The sequence below is a fragment of the Dendropsophus ebraccatus genome, chromosome 2 (assembly GCF_027789765.1).
Source record: "Dendropsophus ebraccatus isolate aDenEbr1 chromosome 2, aDenEbr1.pat, whole genome shotgun sequence".
Classification (NCBI taxonomy): Eukaryota; Metazoa; Chordata; class Amphibia; order Anura; family Hylidae; genus Dendropsophus; species Dendropsophus ebraccatus.
The window spans coordinates 206,304,240-206,321,398 of NC_091455.1; the positions used below are offsets into that span (position 1 = coordinate 206,304,240).

Genomic DNA, 17,159 nt, shown 5'->3' on the forward strand with positions numbered 1-17,159 from the left:
CAGCTGATCGTTCATTTAGGTTCAAACCTAAATATCTCTAGCCTGTTGCCACGGGGTGCCTCCATGATAGGGAGAGCACCACACCACCCTGATAAATAACACAAACAGGGAAACACCAGGGTGGCCCCTTTTTGTCAATGTCTAACTCAAGGTGCGAGTATTGCGATCATGACAAGGGCTTGCCAAGGCAGGCTTCCATCCACAGACAGCCGTTTCAGGGTTTTTGCCCCTCGTCAGTGTGGGATAGGATTCTGGCTAGTTGGGGCAATAGCAAATCGACCAACAAAACAAAGTAATCACTGAACTCAAGGAGAACAGTGAAAAAAATTCCAATGAAGTACTCAATCAAGAGTCTCCACTGATGCCCCCAAAAATTTAAATATGCAAAACAGGAGTCCGTGGAGCCTCAGTTACGAGTCTCAAAACACGGGATAGCCAGATATCTCTAGCCTGTTGCCACGGGGTGCCTCCATGATAGGGAGAGCACCACACCACCCTGATAAACAGCCCCTTAAGTCCTACTCGGTTGCGAGTATTGGAACACAAACAGTAATTGGCTGAAGCTGCGGCGCAGGATCGGGAGAAGACCTTCAGCCTGGACAGGTAAAGTATGAAACAAGGGCCGCAAGGACATCGGTAATGATGCCCCTGCAGCCCTTGCTTAACGATTGTCGGGCCGTGGAATAGGCCCAGTAAACGAGCACCGATCTAGCAGATCGGCGCTCATTTACATTGTTGATCGGGCCCTGGTCAGCCCGTGGAATACCACCCTTAGTCCCCTTACTCATAAATTAACCCCTTCATTAATCAAGACCAGTGGTCCCCAACCTTTTTTCCACCATGGACCGGCTTCAGGCAACGCCAATTTTTCATGGCCCAGCCGGGCGGCAGGATAGCGTCAGACCGCGCAGATCTGTATTTGGGGGTAGAAGACAAAGGGGATGGCGGCAGGTGAACGGCCTCTTGATGCATTCCCTGCACAATTACAAGCGATGGCCGCGAAAGGGAACATCGGGGTTGGCGGCAGGGTGACGGTCTTCATGTCCTGCATGCAGCTGCTCTGCAAAAGATGGTGAATGTAGGGGACAACAGCCGCTAAAAAAGCAATTCACCAAAACCTCTACTAGGTCTTATTTTCAGGGTAACAGGGTAGATGCCATATAGCACCTAGTGTATAGGGAACAGCTCCATAGAGCAGCCAATCACCCAGCTTAGTGGGGACAGAGCCAAGGTCCCTGAGGCATAGGACTTGTTCACGTGATTTCAAGCTGTTCTTCTATAATAATTTTCTGTGCAGATTTAGCTGAGAACTTACCCTTAGGGGGTCATTACTTCTCCTGATGGCTGCCATTCATCATACATGAGGTGCAGTATGACACTATCACCCCCAGCATCCCGGACACTTTGGACACCATGAGTTAGGCTGAATATATTGTATTCATATGATCCACACAGCGTCCTACGACCGGAGCCATGAAGTTGTGTCCCCCCCATGTGCCCCTATCACAGACATTACTTCTTACTGACCATGACGATGTCAGGTGTTTATTGGTGCAAACAGATTTACTTAAAGGGGTTATCCAGCGGAAATCTTTTTTTTTTTTTTTCAAATCAACTGGTTTCAGAAAGTTATTCAGATTAGTAATTTGCTTCTATTAAAAAATGTTGTTTTACTCTCAGTCTGACACAGTGCTCTCTGCCGACATCTCTGGCTGAGACAGGAACTGTCCAGAGCAGGAGAGGTTTTCTATGGGGATTCATAGAAAACCGAGACAGAGTTCATGTCTCGGCCAGAGATGTCAGCAGAGAGCACGGTGTCAGACTAAAAATAAAATAACATTTCCTGCAGGTCATACAGCAGCTGATAAGTATGGGAAGACTTGACATTTTTTAATAGAAGTAAATTACAAATCTACATAACCTTCTGACACCAGTTGATTTGAAAGAAAAAGATTTTCGCTGGAGTACCCCTTTAATTTATTTGCATTTTTTTAAAAAAAAAAAAATTATTTGCAAAACAATAAACAATTTAATCATATAACCGATAAAAAATGGTTCTTTCGTTTAGATTTAAACTAAAATCGTTTTGTGTATGCAGGATTCAACCGAAAACACGTTTGTGTGTCGTTGATGGCATCTTTTAAGCTGAACTTAAAATCATTCTTAATCGTTCCCTAATCATTCAGTGTGAAACACCGTTCACACGAACAGATTTACGAAAGGCCACTGGACGACTAACGACGATTTGAGAGCTTGCTCTCAGACAACGACAATGATTTATCGCTCATCGCTTGATCGTTACCACAGTTTACACGGGCCGATAATTGTTACAATCTGATCGTTATTGCGAAAATCTGAACGATGATCGTTCCATGTAAACGCACCATAATTCCACATTGTTTCTTAATTTACTGGGATCACATGGAGTAAACTATCATAGTAACCATCGTAGCTAACCACTATCGCTGACCGTGTGGAGAACTATTTCAGGTCGCTCTTGTTTCACTTCATCTAGTAGGACCCTAAAGCCCCGATTACATGGGTCGATCAGCAGGAGCAAGTAAGCGCTGATCTGTCAGGTCAGCGCTCGCTTGCTCCTTGCTGACGGCGCTATTGCACGCACTGACAGTGAGCGGGTAAGTTAGTGGGGGAGCTGCGGGGGGTCCCATTGAAGTCGGCGGCTATCTGCTGCCGCCGCTCCTCCTGTTACGTGGAGCGATGGCAGCAGATCGTTGTTATCTGGATCATTGGTCTTAAAGACAGTGAAAGACAATAGTTTGCCTTTAGTTTGAAGTCGTTTGTCTTTCAACATGTTGAAAGACAAACAATTTGTATAGCAGCGATTTGCTGCCACTGCTCCGTGAAATGGGAGCGGTGGCAGCAGACCGCCGCTATATCCTATGGGCTGCCCAGACGATCAGCGATCACCCAGGCTGCCCCCCTGCAGCTCCCCGCCGCCCCCTCCCCGGACTCACCTGCTCGCTGCAGCCGCGTGGAATAGTGGCAGTAGCTCGTTTGCTCCTCAGAGTCGGCCCGTGTAATAGGGGCTTTACTCTCATCAGTCTTTGGGCCCTATTCCACCGGACGATTATCGTTCAGATTATCTTTAAATCGTTCGAATCTAAACAATAATCGTTCAGTTGAAATGCAGTTAACGATTAATGACCGAACGAGAAATCGTTGATCGCTTTATAAGACCTGGACCTATTTTTATCGTTGCTCGTTCGCAAATCGTTCGCATTGAATAAGACATCGTTCGGTTGTTCACAGTAGATACGAACGCAATAGCGAATAAATAGCGAAGAAAAAACTATCGCAATTACGATCATAAGTAACGATTATTGTTCCATGGAAATGAGTGAACGTTTTCAGGTCTTTCGCAACAGCGGTCGTTTGAGATCGTAAATCGTTATCGATTATGCAAACGATAATCGTCCGGTGGAATAGGGCCTTTTATCCGTCTAATTCTCCTTATTGCTTGGAATAGCAGGAACCTTCCCACCATTCTGTCTTCTCCTGTCCATCAGTCTATTATTACTGCATTTCTTTGGATCAGCCGTTAATAAGAAGAGATAAGCGAATTTACGTGACAAATGAAGCAAATTCTCTCATCTCTGCTCTTTTGCCTGAACCCTGTAGGATAATAGGTCAAACGTGTCTCTTTTTCAGCCTTATCCACCATGATTCCCATCATCTGCCTTCATCCTAATTCAACTCCCTCTTCATCATGTGTTTCCTATTGGTGAGTTGCCATTTCACTTCTTATCTGCCAGTATTGATACGTGCTTGTATTTTTTTTCTTGTAAATGTTTGTCATAAAAGCCAGCACTACTGTAAGTCCTGGGGGTATCTGAGTATCAGGAGTCATTGTAAGGACCCAGGAAAGGGGACTGCTATGGGTGTATTGTGATGTACATTGGGCCGCTTTACGTCTATAAAAGAGTAGAAAATCTGGATAAACATTGAAGAGTGAGAACTTCAGGGAGTCTTGTATGATGATTACTTATAACGATCGTAACTAACGATTATCGTTCTGTGTAATATGGTGAATGATTTCAGGTTAACGAAATTAGGTGGGTCGTCCCTTTAAGGCATTCTCACTTCCTCTAAGACAGGGATGTGGAAACTTTAACCTTCCAGCTTTTGCAAATCTACAATTGCTATCATTCCTGCACAGCCAAAAAAAGTTGGTATTGCAGCTCAGCTCCATTAAATAGGAATAGTCTGCAATACCAGACACAACCTGGGGACAGGTGTGGCGCTGTGTCAGGAGCAGACAGGTTTGCATATTTTTCAGTGTTTTGTTTTAGAATAGGCTGCAGTTTTCATTTTAAAGGGGTTGTTTGTTTGTTTTTTTTGTTTTTTAAATCAGCTGGTGCCAGAAAGCGCTAGAGATTTGTAATTTACTTCTATTAATAAATCTCCAGCCTTCCAGTACTTATCAGCTGCTGTATGTCCTGCAGGAAGTGGTGTATTCTTTCCAGTTTTACACTTTCTGCAGGACATACAGCAGCTGATAAGTACTGGAACACTGGAGCTTTTTTAATAGAAGTAAGTTACAAATCTGTTTTTTTTGTTTGTTTTTTTGTGAACTACCCCTTTAAGAATATCTCCAGCCGGTGACAGTGAACGGGTCCTCTGGGAGGGAAGTCACTCTTCTGCCTGGATAGGGTCCTGTATGACGTCCCTATCCTGCAGATGGTGCCTGTGCTGTGTATAGATCTGCTGGGGCTACGGAGGGATAGAAGGGGTCGTCCGTAGTGTAGATAGACATGGGGGTCCGGTCCTATGAGAAGACTGACAGGGACAGGACACACATCTCACACCCTCAGTCCACGCCATTGTGTTATGATCCACGTTATTACAGCTTAACGTATCTATATATAGATCAAAGGCCCCCACCCTGCCATTTCCCATGCACAGAGCGTAAGCCGAAGCTGTTATAATACTGATTGTTTCCAATGCTTCCAGGCAGGGGCGGGGGGGGGGCTATCCTGCCAGGCAGTGTGAGTGGGGACTGTCCTGTGCCAGACCCCATAGGTCACATCCCACTTTATATCCATAGTCACTTTATTTCCTATTACTGTTCATCCAGAGCCTCCTGATTCAGGAATTCAATGGTGGAGGACTGACACAGGCAGGGAGGATGAGACGCCTGGGTAGCCTGGGGACCGACATACCCATATGTTTGGGTATGTCGGTCCCCAGTTTTGACAGCTGCATTTAAATGTATAATTAGCGGGCGCGGTGATCGGACCGCGTCCACTAATAGCCGTGGTCCCAGGCTACACATAGCATCCAGGATTGCGGAGGTTCAGAGCAGGGTCGCCGCACCACCCCTCTCTGAACGCCCCATCTGCACTCACTCACTCACACCACTCACTTATTCACGTATCATCAGCCCACCCTGCAATCTTGAGAACGGGGAATTGGTGTATTCTCTCCAGTCTGACACAGTGCTCTCTGCTGCCACCTCTGTCCATGTCAGGAACTGTCCAGAGCAGGAGAGGTTTTCTATGGGGATTTGCTACAGCTCTGGACAGTTCCTGACATGGAAAGAGGTGGCAGCAGAGAGCACCGTGTCAGACTGGGAAGAATCCACCACTTCCTGCAGGACATACAGCAGCTGATACTTGAAAAATTGAGATTTAATAGTAGAAATAAATTACAAATCTCTAGCACCAGTTGATTTAAAAGAGGGGAAAAAACTGTGAACAACCCCTTTATTCTTATCTTATACTGGATGAGAATGATCCTGAAATGCGTTGTCTCCATCACTGTTGTCTAAAGGCGTGAAATGTCCTGTGTGTATTGGCCTCATGTGATCTACAGATGAGTCCAATCTAGTGTTGTCTCCACCATAACAGATGAGGCTGATCCTGAGATGCGTTGTGCACCACTATCATCCAACATAAAGAAGAGGCCAGTCCCAGGGCTTGTGGTCCATGAGTGCTGCACATTAAGGGATGAGGCTGATCCTGAAATGCGTTGTGTGCACCAGAAGCCTCAGCTTAGGAGGAGGATCCCAGCATTTTGGCCATTTGTAAAGTGATGGACCATTTCCCTCACCCCGCTGGGTGCATTAGTTTCTTCTCATGGACGGATGTGGCAGAACCTGAAACGCGTTTAGTGCTTAATCTTCTAACCAGTTCCTGGCGGCCAGTGATGTGGTTGTGCTTGGGAATAGCTTTTCTTCCTCTCTCTAAGTTGTTTGCTTCATGGATCTAGATTCAGGAACAGACCTGTGTACTACAACCCCTGGCAGGCGACATGAGACAACTCCCATCATGGAGCTCAGAACTGAAAACATTAAGAATATATTTTTTTTAAATTAATTAATTTATTTAAACTTTAGGAATCTTTATCTCTTTGTTGCAGGGCGGACGAACTCTGATCTTTACTGCCCTGCTGGCCCGGCCCGGACCTGCCATAATATGGGCAGGAGTCCAGAGGAAGAGATGGGTCCCCTCCCTCCTGAGGAGCGGAAAGAGGGAGCAGGGAGGGGGGCAACAGTGACGGACCCCCAGCCTGATCACACGGGGGATGACCTGCAGAACAATGATGGGTGACACAGTGACCAACCCCCAGCCTGATCACACAGGGGATGACCTGCAGAACAATGACGGGTGACACCATGACCGACCCCCAGCCTGATCACACGGGGGATGACCTGCAGAACAATGACGGGTGACACCCTGACCGACCCCCAGCCTGGTCAAATAGGGGATGACCTGCAGAACAATGACGGGTGACACCCTGACGGCCCCATAGCCTGATCACACAGGGGATGACCTGCAGAACAATGACGGGTGACACCATGACGGACCCCCAGCCTGATCACACAGGGGATGACCTGCAGGACAATGACGGGTGACACAGTGATGGACCCCCAGCCTGATCACACAGGGGATGACCTGCAGGACAATGACGGGTGACACCATGACCGACCCCCAGCCTGATCACACACAGGTGGATGTTGGAGGTCACAGAGCAAAAGAGCGCCCCCTAGATGAGGCAGGGGGTATATGTATACAGTGAACTCCAGTATTATCCAGAAACTGTGTATAGAGAACCCCCCAATAAATAAGACCCAGTATACAGAGAACCTCCTGATAAACCAGATCCGGTATACAGAGAACCCCCCAGGGCTAAAACTCAAAATGAACCCCGGGATTATACAGGAAATGATCCAATTATAAGGGGACTTTCTGGGATTTTATAGGACTTAACTATTATAAAGTGCCCCCAAGATTACAAAGGATTTAGAGCCCCCCTATATAATCTGGCGGTGCAGTTTATATCAGATCCAACCACATATATTCTGTGAATTCTGTGAATTGTGACACCTCCTCCCTGAGGGTTCCCATAATATGGTGCACCCCCACAACACCCCACTAGCCAGTGTAGCCACATTCATCACTGCCTAAAGAGCCCCCCAATATTATTAAGAGGTCCCCAACATAAACACATAGCCAGCAGGGGGCACCCCACCATGTACAGTTCTATCCCCTCTAGCAGGGGGTGCCCCACCATATACAGCTCTATCCCCTCCAGCAGGGGGCACCCCACCATATACAGCTCTATCCCCTCCAGCAGGGGGCACCCCACCATGTACAGCTCTATCCCTCCAGCAGGGGGCGCCCCACCATATACAGCTCTATTCCCACCATGTACAGCTCTATCCCCTCCATCAGGGGGTGCCCCACTATGTACAGCTCTATCCCCTCCAGCAGGGGGCACCCCGCCATGTACAGCTCTATCCCCTCCAGCAGGGGGCACCCCACCATGTACAGCTCTATCCCCTCCAGCAGGGGGCACCCCACCATGTACAGTTCTATCCCCTCCAGCAGGGGGCACCCCACCATGTACAGCTCTATCCCCTCCAGCAGGGGGCACCCCACCATGTACAGCTCTATCCCCTCCAGCAGGGGGCACCCCACCATATACAGCTCTATCCCCTCCAGCAGGGGGCACCCCACCATCTACAGTTCTATCCCCTCCAGCAGGGGGCACCCCACCATGTACAGCTCTATCCCCTCCAGCAGGGGGCACCCCACCATATACAGCTCTATCCCCTCCAGCAGGGGGCGCCCCACCATGTACAGCTCTATCCCCTCCAGCAGGGGGCACCCCACCATGTACAGCTCTACCCCCTCCAGCAGGGGGCACCCCACCATGTACAGCTCTATCCCCTCCAGCAGGGGGCACCCCACCATGTATAGTTATATCACCTGTGATAATACGTAATGAGTATAAATATATCACCTGTGATAATACCTGATGAGTATAAATATATCACCTGTGATAATACTTGATGTACCGAGTATAATTATATCACCTGTGATAATACCTGATGCACTGACTATAATTATATCACCTGTGAAATACTGAGACCAGATACAATTGTAACAGACCCTCAGCTGTGAGATATAACAGGTCTGTACAGGTGATCAGATTCTGATAGTTAACGATCTCCATATAGGGTCCATTTATGCTGCGTTTACACGGAACGATAATTCGCCCGATCGTACGATTAACGATGTCGGAGTAACAATTTTTTTTTCATAACGATCAGCGTTTAGACGGTACGATATATTGTACAATAAATTTGTTTTGCGATCGCTTAGGGCGATCCCGCACATAGGAAAAATCGTTGAACGACTGTTTACACGGAACAATATGCGAATTTTTTGCAAACGATTTTAGAACATGTTGTAAGATCTAAATGAACAATTTCTCGTTCATTGTTTGATCGTTCGCAGCGTTTACACGTACGATTATCGTTCGAATTCGATCGTTATTGTGCAAATACGCGCGATAATCGTTCCGTGTACACGCAGCATTACTCACAGCAAGCAGAGATCTAGAGACCAGTGAGGAATTATAATCCTGAGGATATTACAGGTTTATTTAGTGTCCCCTCTAGTCAGGAGATTAGATGGAGTCATCCGTGATATTTCCTGCAGGCAGCATAAAAATACAGGACTTTCCGGAAAGAGCCGCCATGGCGGTGTATAGGGTGAACTGTGTGACCGCAGCGATGAGGGATGGCGTCCGCTCTGCTTCTCATCGTCTTCCTATTCTCCTACTGTCTGTGCTAAACAGAAGCTCCTGCCAGGTATCATTCATACATGGAGGCAGTCAGCAGGCAGGGGCAGATGTGGGGTCAGGGTCAAGCCCATAAGAACATATGGTAATATTGTGGCTGATTATACAGTTGTAGTATAAATGTCTGCACACTATATGGCAGTATTATGTGAGCTCTGTATGACATGTATGTGTGCACTATATGGCCATATTATGTAGGTATAGTATGGCTGCACAGGCGCACTGAATGACATGTTTGTGTGCACTATATGGCCATATTATGTAGGTATAGTATGGCAGCACAGGCGCACTGAATAACATGTATGTGTGCACTATATGGCCATATTATGTAGGCATAGTATGGCAGCACAGGCGCACTGAATGACATGTATGTGTGCACTATATGGCCATATTATGTAGGTATAGTATGGCAGCACAGGCTCACTGAATGACATGTATGTGTGCACTATATGGCCATATTATGTAGGTATAGTATGGTAGCACAGGCGCACTGAATGACATGTTTGTGTGCACTATATGGCCATATTATGTAGGTATAGTATGGCAGCACAGGCGCACTGAATGACATGTATGTGTGCACTGTATGGCCATATTATGTAGGTATAGTATGGCAGTTCAGGCGCACTGAATGACATGTATGTGTGCACTATGTGGCCATATTATGTAGGTATAGTATGGCAGCACAGGCGCACTGAATGACATGTTTGTGTGCACTATATGGCCATATTATGTAGGTATAGTATGGCAGCACAGGCGCACTGAATGACATGTATGTGTGCACTATTTGGCCATATTATGTTTGTAGTGATTGTATACATTATATGATAGTACTAATTAGGTAGAGTACATGGCAGATGTAACTGATCATTGTATGACACTGTTCATGTGCACCATATGACCATATTACTTAGGAAGAATATAGCAGGATTATGTGTCATTTAGGCAGAGTATAGGAGGATTATATGTGCACTATATAACCATATTATGTAGGCAAATTATAGCAGCATAATATGTGCTCTATATGACCATAAATCGGTAGGCAGAGGATAGCAGGATTATGTGGCATGTAGGCAAAATATAGGAGGATTATATGTGCACTATATGACCATTCTATGTAGACAGATTATAGTAGGATTATGTGCACTATATGGCCATTCTATGTAGACAGATTATAGTAGGATTATGTGCACTATTTGACCATATTACCTAGGCAGATTATAGTAGAATTATGTGCACTATATGACCATATTACCTAGGCAGATTATAGTAGGATTATGTGCACTATATGACCATATTACCTAGGCAGATTATAGTAGGATTATGTGCACTATATGACCATACTATGTAGATAGATTATAGTAGGATTATGTGCACTATATGACCATACTATGTAGACAGATTATAGTAGGATTATGTGCACTATATGACCCTATGTAGACAGATTATAGTAGCATTACGTACATTATATGACCATATGTAGACAGAGTATAGCAGGATTATATGTGGTCTATATATGACCATATTATGTAGAAAGGTTATAGTAGGATTATGTACATTATATGACCATATGTAGGCATATTTATAATAGAATTATGTGCACTATATGACCACATTATGTAGGCAGACTATAGCACTGTCTGTTGCTGGTATGGATTTATTGTATGGCTGTATAACGGTGGTAGATTATAGGAGGAAGTGGGGCTACATGATACATATGTGTGCACAGTATGGCACTCTTACAGATTATGAAAGCAAAACGTGGCAAAATATACTATTTATGTGTGAGGCAAATGGTATTCTTATGTAGCCAGAGTGTGGCAGGCGCTGTATGACAGTATATTCTCACTGTATGGCCCTATTACACAGGTAGAGAATGGAGTATGAAGCAGTGTATGATGCTTTGTGTGCACTGTAGGGCGGCATTATATCCAGTCCTGTAAAGGAAATCTACCTACACAGCTCCCAGTTATGGGGGGTGGAAGGTGGGACCTCTGTAGTGACGGGGTTTCCTAGACACCAGTGCCTCCATAGCAGCCAGTGACCTCCTTCACCACGTCCCCCAGAAACACCTTGTGAGTCCCTCTGGCGGCCATATTGGTTGTCACCCAGCTTTCCAGGATTCGATATCATCAAAATCATCCCAAAAAATGATTTAAAGGACACTTTATGGCAGTATACCAAGGATGTCCTGGAGACAGTGCTTCTTGGATGTTATAGAGAGGGTTAACCACAGCAGTCACATGACACAGCGCCGATGGCTTCACACTTTTCTGTAAGTCATTTGGCCTCTGCGGTTTGCCGCTGATCTATGATGTAAAAGCTTCCGCCACTAATGACTTTTCTCTCGCTTCGACACTTTTCTCCAGGATTTTTGTGGTTGTTAATTTTATTTTTTTTTCTCCGATTTCTCTAAACCTCAGAGAATTATCCAGAGAATCTCTTATGTCTTATTCATCCTCTGCTGCAGGAGGGGATTAAAGGGGATGTACAATATCCTGTCCCAGCTGATACAGCGGGTACAACGTCTCCCATTATTTGGCTTTCTGTGTCAATCAGGGGTCCTGGAAGATGTTAGCCCCTCCTCCCTGACTTTTGATGCCTCTTAGGAGTCTGAGCTGCAGGGAGATGTGTAATGTGACCCCTGTGCCTTGAAGGAAACAGGGGGCAGTTATTGATCTAAATGTATTCTGCAGGATCAGTTCTGAAAGGGATTGTTCACCAATAAAAACTGGTGCCAGAAAGTGCCAGAGATTTGTCATTTACTTCTGTTAAAAAAAAATCTCAGGTCTTTCAGTACTTATCAGCTGCTTTGTGTCCTGCAGGATGTGGTGTATTTTTTCCAGTCTAAAGAGCAAGAGAGGTTCGAAATTCCTACTGCTCTGGACAGTTCCTGACATGGACAGAGGTAGCAGCAGAGAGCACTGTCAGACGACAGAGAATACATCACTTCCTGCAGGACATACAGCAGCTGATAAGTACTAGAAGACTCAAGATTTTTTTAATAGAAGTAAATTACAAATCTCTGATACTGTCTGGCACCAGTTGATTTAAAAGAATGTTTTTTGGGTAAACAACCCCTTTAAATGTGTTATCCAGAGATATAAAAATATATCTGTTTTCTTCCAGAAACAGCAACGACCCTTTCCTCAGGTAGTGTTTGGTATTACAATTTGACTGCATTCACTCTAATGAAATTTAGCTTCAGTACCACACACAAACTGAGGACAAGTGTGGCGCTGTTTCTGGAATAAAGGGGCCATGTTTTTCTAAGCCTGGACAACCCCTTTAAAGTGAAAGTGACTATGTTACAAAACCAAGTGTGCATATATGCACACCCCTTCACTTACTAGACCTGCAATGTCCACAACTAGTAACACTGGTTTTATATTGTGGTTTTTGTTTCGTCATCTTTAACATAATACAGGGAGCAGCAGAACCCTTGATGACATCATCAGAAGGGGCATACTCCCTGTTTGGACATCCAGGAGCTGTGGTCTTAAAGGGGGTTCATAAGCTTAGAAAACATATTCCTTTCTTCCTGAAACAGCGCCTCTCCTGTCTCCAGTTTGGGTGGGGTGTGGCACCTCGGTTCCATTGAAATAAATAGGCCTTATTGCAAAATCCCACCCAAAATGAGGACAAGAGAGGTGCTGTTTCTGGAAGAAAGAGGCCATGTTTTTCCAATCCCGAATGACCCCTTTAAAACGTCAGGGCATAGTGGGAGTTGTGGTTTTACAACATCAAGGCTTGCTGGGAGTTGTAGTTATAAAACAGCTGGAGGGTAACGGGGGCCTTGATCCACAAGGGGGACCTCTCTGAAGAAAATAATTTGGGTGGTGAGGATGATGGGGTAGTTGTCCTCCCTCATACAGTCACTGTTTGCACGCCTTGACTCATTCTTGCCCCTGGCTCTGCTGAGCACCTATGAACACCTCCTCACCTGGCTGCCTGCACCTGGCGCAGGAAGACGCGGAGACGACACACCGCAGAGACCGCCATGGGACCCACGTCCCCTCAGACTAAACCCCGTCACCTAGAAGGGTAAGTGCAACTACAGTGTCCTTCCTCCAAGGCAGAAGCCCCCAGATCTGCAGTCCCAGCAGTCTGTGGTCTTCAGCTGCAGGTCCCAGCACAGACGCACTGCCTGCTGCTACAAGGCATGCTGAGACCGGTAGTGCCTAGCCAACCCTATCATTAGCCACATTATTTTCAATTTACTCCATAAAAATATCTGTGTTTTAAATTATGATTTGGATTAACTACAACTCCCATCATGGAGTCAAACTATAACCTAACTTTGCCTATTCACATAGTAATGATAAGTCCTTGAGTTGTTGTCTTCTTCTATGACATGAATAAAGAAAAACATGGACGCTTTCTGCCAGATACGGCGCCTCTCCTGTCCTCAGTTTGTGTCTGGTAGTGCAGACCAGTTCCATTGAAGTGAAGGCTGCTCAGACTGTAATACCACACACAACCTGAGGACAGGGGTAGCGCTGTTGGTTGACTAATGTAGCTGTGTGCTCTTTTTTTTGTTGTTCCTGGGTGACCCCTATAACTGTTTCATATGTGTTCGGAGGAAAGCTGGACAGCAGGCAATGTGGAGGCCATTACCGCTATCTTTCAGGTTTTCTGTAATCCATATATACAGTGATCTCTTTGTACTGTGACAATGGATGTAGTACCCCCAATTCCATCCGATACGAGAACGGCTGCAGTATAAAGTACAGGGGCATATTGATTTTAAAGGGGTTATCCAATATTAGTAAACAGCACCACCCCTGTCCTCAGGTTGTATGTGGTATTACAACCCAGCTGTATTTACTTCAGTGGAGCTGAGCTGCAATACCACACACAAACTTGAGGGCAGGGGCGGCACTGTTTTTGTAAGAAAGCAACGGTGGTTTTCTATTTCTGGGGGACCCCTATGATTATGGCCGTCACTACACATAGTAATGGCGCTCTCACACCGCTGAAAGGGCACAGCAATAGGATATAGTGGGTATGTAGGATCACAGGGGTCCGACCACTAGGACCCCCGCTGAGTGATCCTTCTGTGTCACATGTCAGTGTGGCTCTGTACAGCTTCCTGTGACCACTCAGTGTGTGACTGGTGGTCCCCTAGAGATGATGTCAGTTGGTTGCTAGGCAACCAGAATGCCTACACCCTCCAAAACACTATGGGGCAGATTTTTTTAAAAACTGTTCAAAAGATCAACTCTGTTACCCATAGAAACCAACTTTCATTTCACAAGGACATGGTAGAAAATGAAAGCATCCCACAGCAACCAATCACAGCTCAGCTTTCATTTACCAGAGTAGTGTGAGAAGTGAAAGCTGAGCTGTGATTGGTTGCTATGGGCAGCAAAAAAAAGCACCATTTATCTTCCCTTAAGCCCTAAGGCTTTGTTCACATGTAGTTCTCAGCACAAACATTGGCTTAGATACATCCTATTATGTGTGATACTACCTGCTGAGCCAGATTATCAAAGTCAGGCATGTGTGATACTGTTTACTGACCAGTGTATCTAAGCCTGCCTGGTGATACTGTCTGTTGTAACCATGTGTATCATGTATGACACTGCCTTCTGACTGTCATGTGTGATACTGAGCTGTGTATCTAAGCCTGCCTGGTGATACTGTCTGTTGTAACCATGTGTATCATGTATGACACTGCCTTCTGACTGTCATGTGTGATACTGTCTACTGAGCTGTGTATCTAAGCATATTTAGGCATTATACTGACTTTTGAGCAGCTGTACCTAATTGTACTATGTGTATTAGTTGGAAAGCTACCTAGATAGTGTGTGATACAGTCTTTTGAGCCAGTGTATCCAATCACATCATGTGCGACACAGTCTTCTCAGACTGTATCTAATCCCATCAAGTGGAATACAAGTTTCTGAGCTAGTGTATCTAATCCCATCATGTGTGTTACAGTTTTTGAGCCAGTGTGTCATACATAATGGGATTAGATGCACTGTCTCAGAAGACTGTATCACACATAATGGGACTAGATACACTGGCTCAGAAGACTCCCATCATGTGTGATAGTCTTCTGAGGCAGTGTATCTAATCAAATTATGTGTGATACAGTCATCTGAGCTAAATCATCTAATCCCATTATGTATGACACACTGGCTCAAAAACTGTATCACACATGATGGGATTAGATATACTGGCTCAAAAAACTATCACATGTGATGGGATTAGATACACTGGCTCAAAAAACTATCACAGGATTAGATACACTGGCTCAGAAGATTGTATCTAATCCCATCATGTGTGATACAGTCTTCTGAGGCAGTGTATCTAATCCCATCATGTGTGATACAGTCTTCTGAGGCAGTATATCTAATCCCATCATGTGTGATACAGTTTTTGAGCCACTGTATCACACATGATGGGATTAGATACACTGGCTCAGAAGACTGTATCTAATCCCATGATGTGTGATACACTCTCAGAAAGCTGCACGGCTCCTTGTTCCTCTCGTCGTGGCTTTGGCACTGCACAGGTTAAGCTTTGGGACAAACCGTTCCATTTTGTAATAGCAGGTGAGGAAATTGCCGAGCGTGGCATGGGTGGGTATTACGCCAGGTGCCCCCCAGGAGTGATGGTGAGGGCGGCATGTGGTCCGGGGAGGGCAGAGCCTGGCGGTGACGGGGGTCTACCTCGCTGGGGAAGGGCTGCTCCTGAGCATTGTTATTTGGGGGGGAAAAGGAAAAGACACTTCCTGTCTGAGTCTTTACTCCGCAGACTTGTAGGGAGTGAGAGTCGCCCAGATATAGATGGGGAACTCCGCCAGCCGCCTCAAGGAGCTGCCGTCTCCCTTCTCCCTCAACTACTGCTGCAAGGAGGAGCAGGAGGAGGAGGGACTGGCCGAAGAGCAGGTGGCCCTGACTGAGAAGGTGACCCTCAGGTGAGTGCCCAACCCCCGTCACAGGTAGACGCTCACAGGGGATTGTACAGCAAGTGTGCGGCGTATTAGATCACAGTCACCAGGTCACCCCTCCATCTATACGCCAGCTCACGGGATTGTGTAGTACTGCGTGGTGTAATAAATCATAGTCACCAGGTCACCCCCAGCACAGGTAGAGGCTCACAGGGGATTGTACAGCAAGTGTGCGGCGTATTAGATCACAGTCACCAGGTCACCCCTCCATCTATACGCCAGCTCACAGGGGATTGTGTAGTACTGCGTGGTGTAATAAATCATAGTCACCAGGTCACCCCCAGCACAGGTAGAGGCTCACAGGGGATTGTACAGCAAGTGTGCGGCGTATTAGATCACAGTCACCAGGTCACCCCTCCATCTATACGCCAGCTCACAGGGGATTGTGTAGTACTGCGTGGTGTAATAAATCATAGTCACCAGGTCACCCCCAGCACAGGTAGAGGCTCACAGGGGATTGTACAGCAAGTGTGCGGCGTATTAGATCACAGTCACCAGGTCACCCCTCCATCTATACGCCAGCTCACAGGGGATCGTGTAGTACTGCATGGTATAGCAGTGTGCAGTGTATTAGATCCCATAGTCACCAGGTCACCCCCAGCACAGGTAGAGGCTCACAGGGGATTGTATAGCAGTGTGCAGTGTATTAGATCCCATAGTCAACAGGTCACCCCCAGCACAGGTAGTGGCTCACAGGGGATTGTATAGCAGTGTGCAGTGTATTAGATCCCATAGTCACCAGCTCACCCCCAGCATAGGAAAAGGCTCACAGGGGATTGTATGGTAGTGTACAGGATATTAGATCACACTTTCATCAGGTAACCCCCCTTTAACATAGGTAGAAGCTCACGGGATTGTATGGTAGCGCACAGTCACCAAGTCACCCCCCCCCCCCCCCCCCAATCTTGCACATGATTCACACGTTGATTTCTAGGGAAGCTGAGACTCTTTTGATTGCAAGCTCTGCAGCCCAGGAAACGGCTCAGTGTGAACAGTGCATAAGACCTGGACACCTTACTGCGGGCTCCCAGGGGCCGACCCCAGACCATCCCGCACAGCTGTTACTATGTGACATTGTGTCCCTCATTGTATCCTG

At 46.2% G+C, this 17,159-nt stretch overlaps 1 protein-coding gene across 6 annotated transcripts in view; it reads left to right on the forward strand.

Moving 5' to 3' along the window:
* The window catches only part of NOS3 (nitric oxide synthase 3), an 85,264-nt gene that overhangs the window by 32,412 nt on the left and 35,693 nt on the right, over positions 1 to 17,159 (forward strand). For 4 of the 6 annotated variants that reach the window (XM_069959281.1, XM_069959280.1, XM_069959282.1 and 1 more), the window contains one exon: positions 3,670 to 3,742. The exons of 1 other annotated variant lie outside the window; for it this stretch is intronic. In XM_069959281.1, coding sequence (XP_069815382.1) covers positions 3,681 to 3,742 — 62 coding nt within the window. In that variant the 5' untranslated portion in view covers positions 3,670 to 3,680. Of the gene's footprint in view, positions 1 to 3,669; positions 3,743 to 15,829; positions 16,031 to 17,159 lie in introns of those variants that run through there. One more of the 6 variants, XM_069959278.1, reaches the window with a different exon arrangement.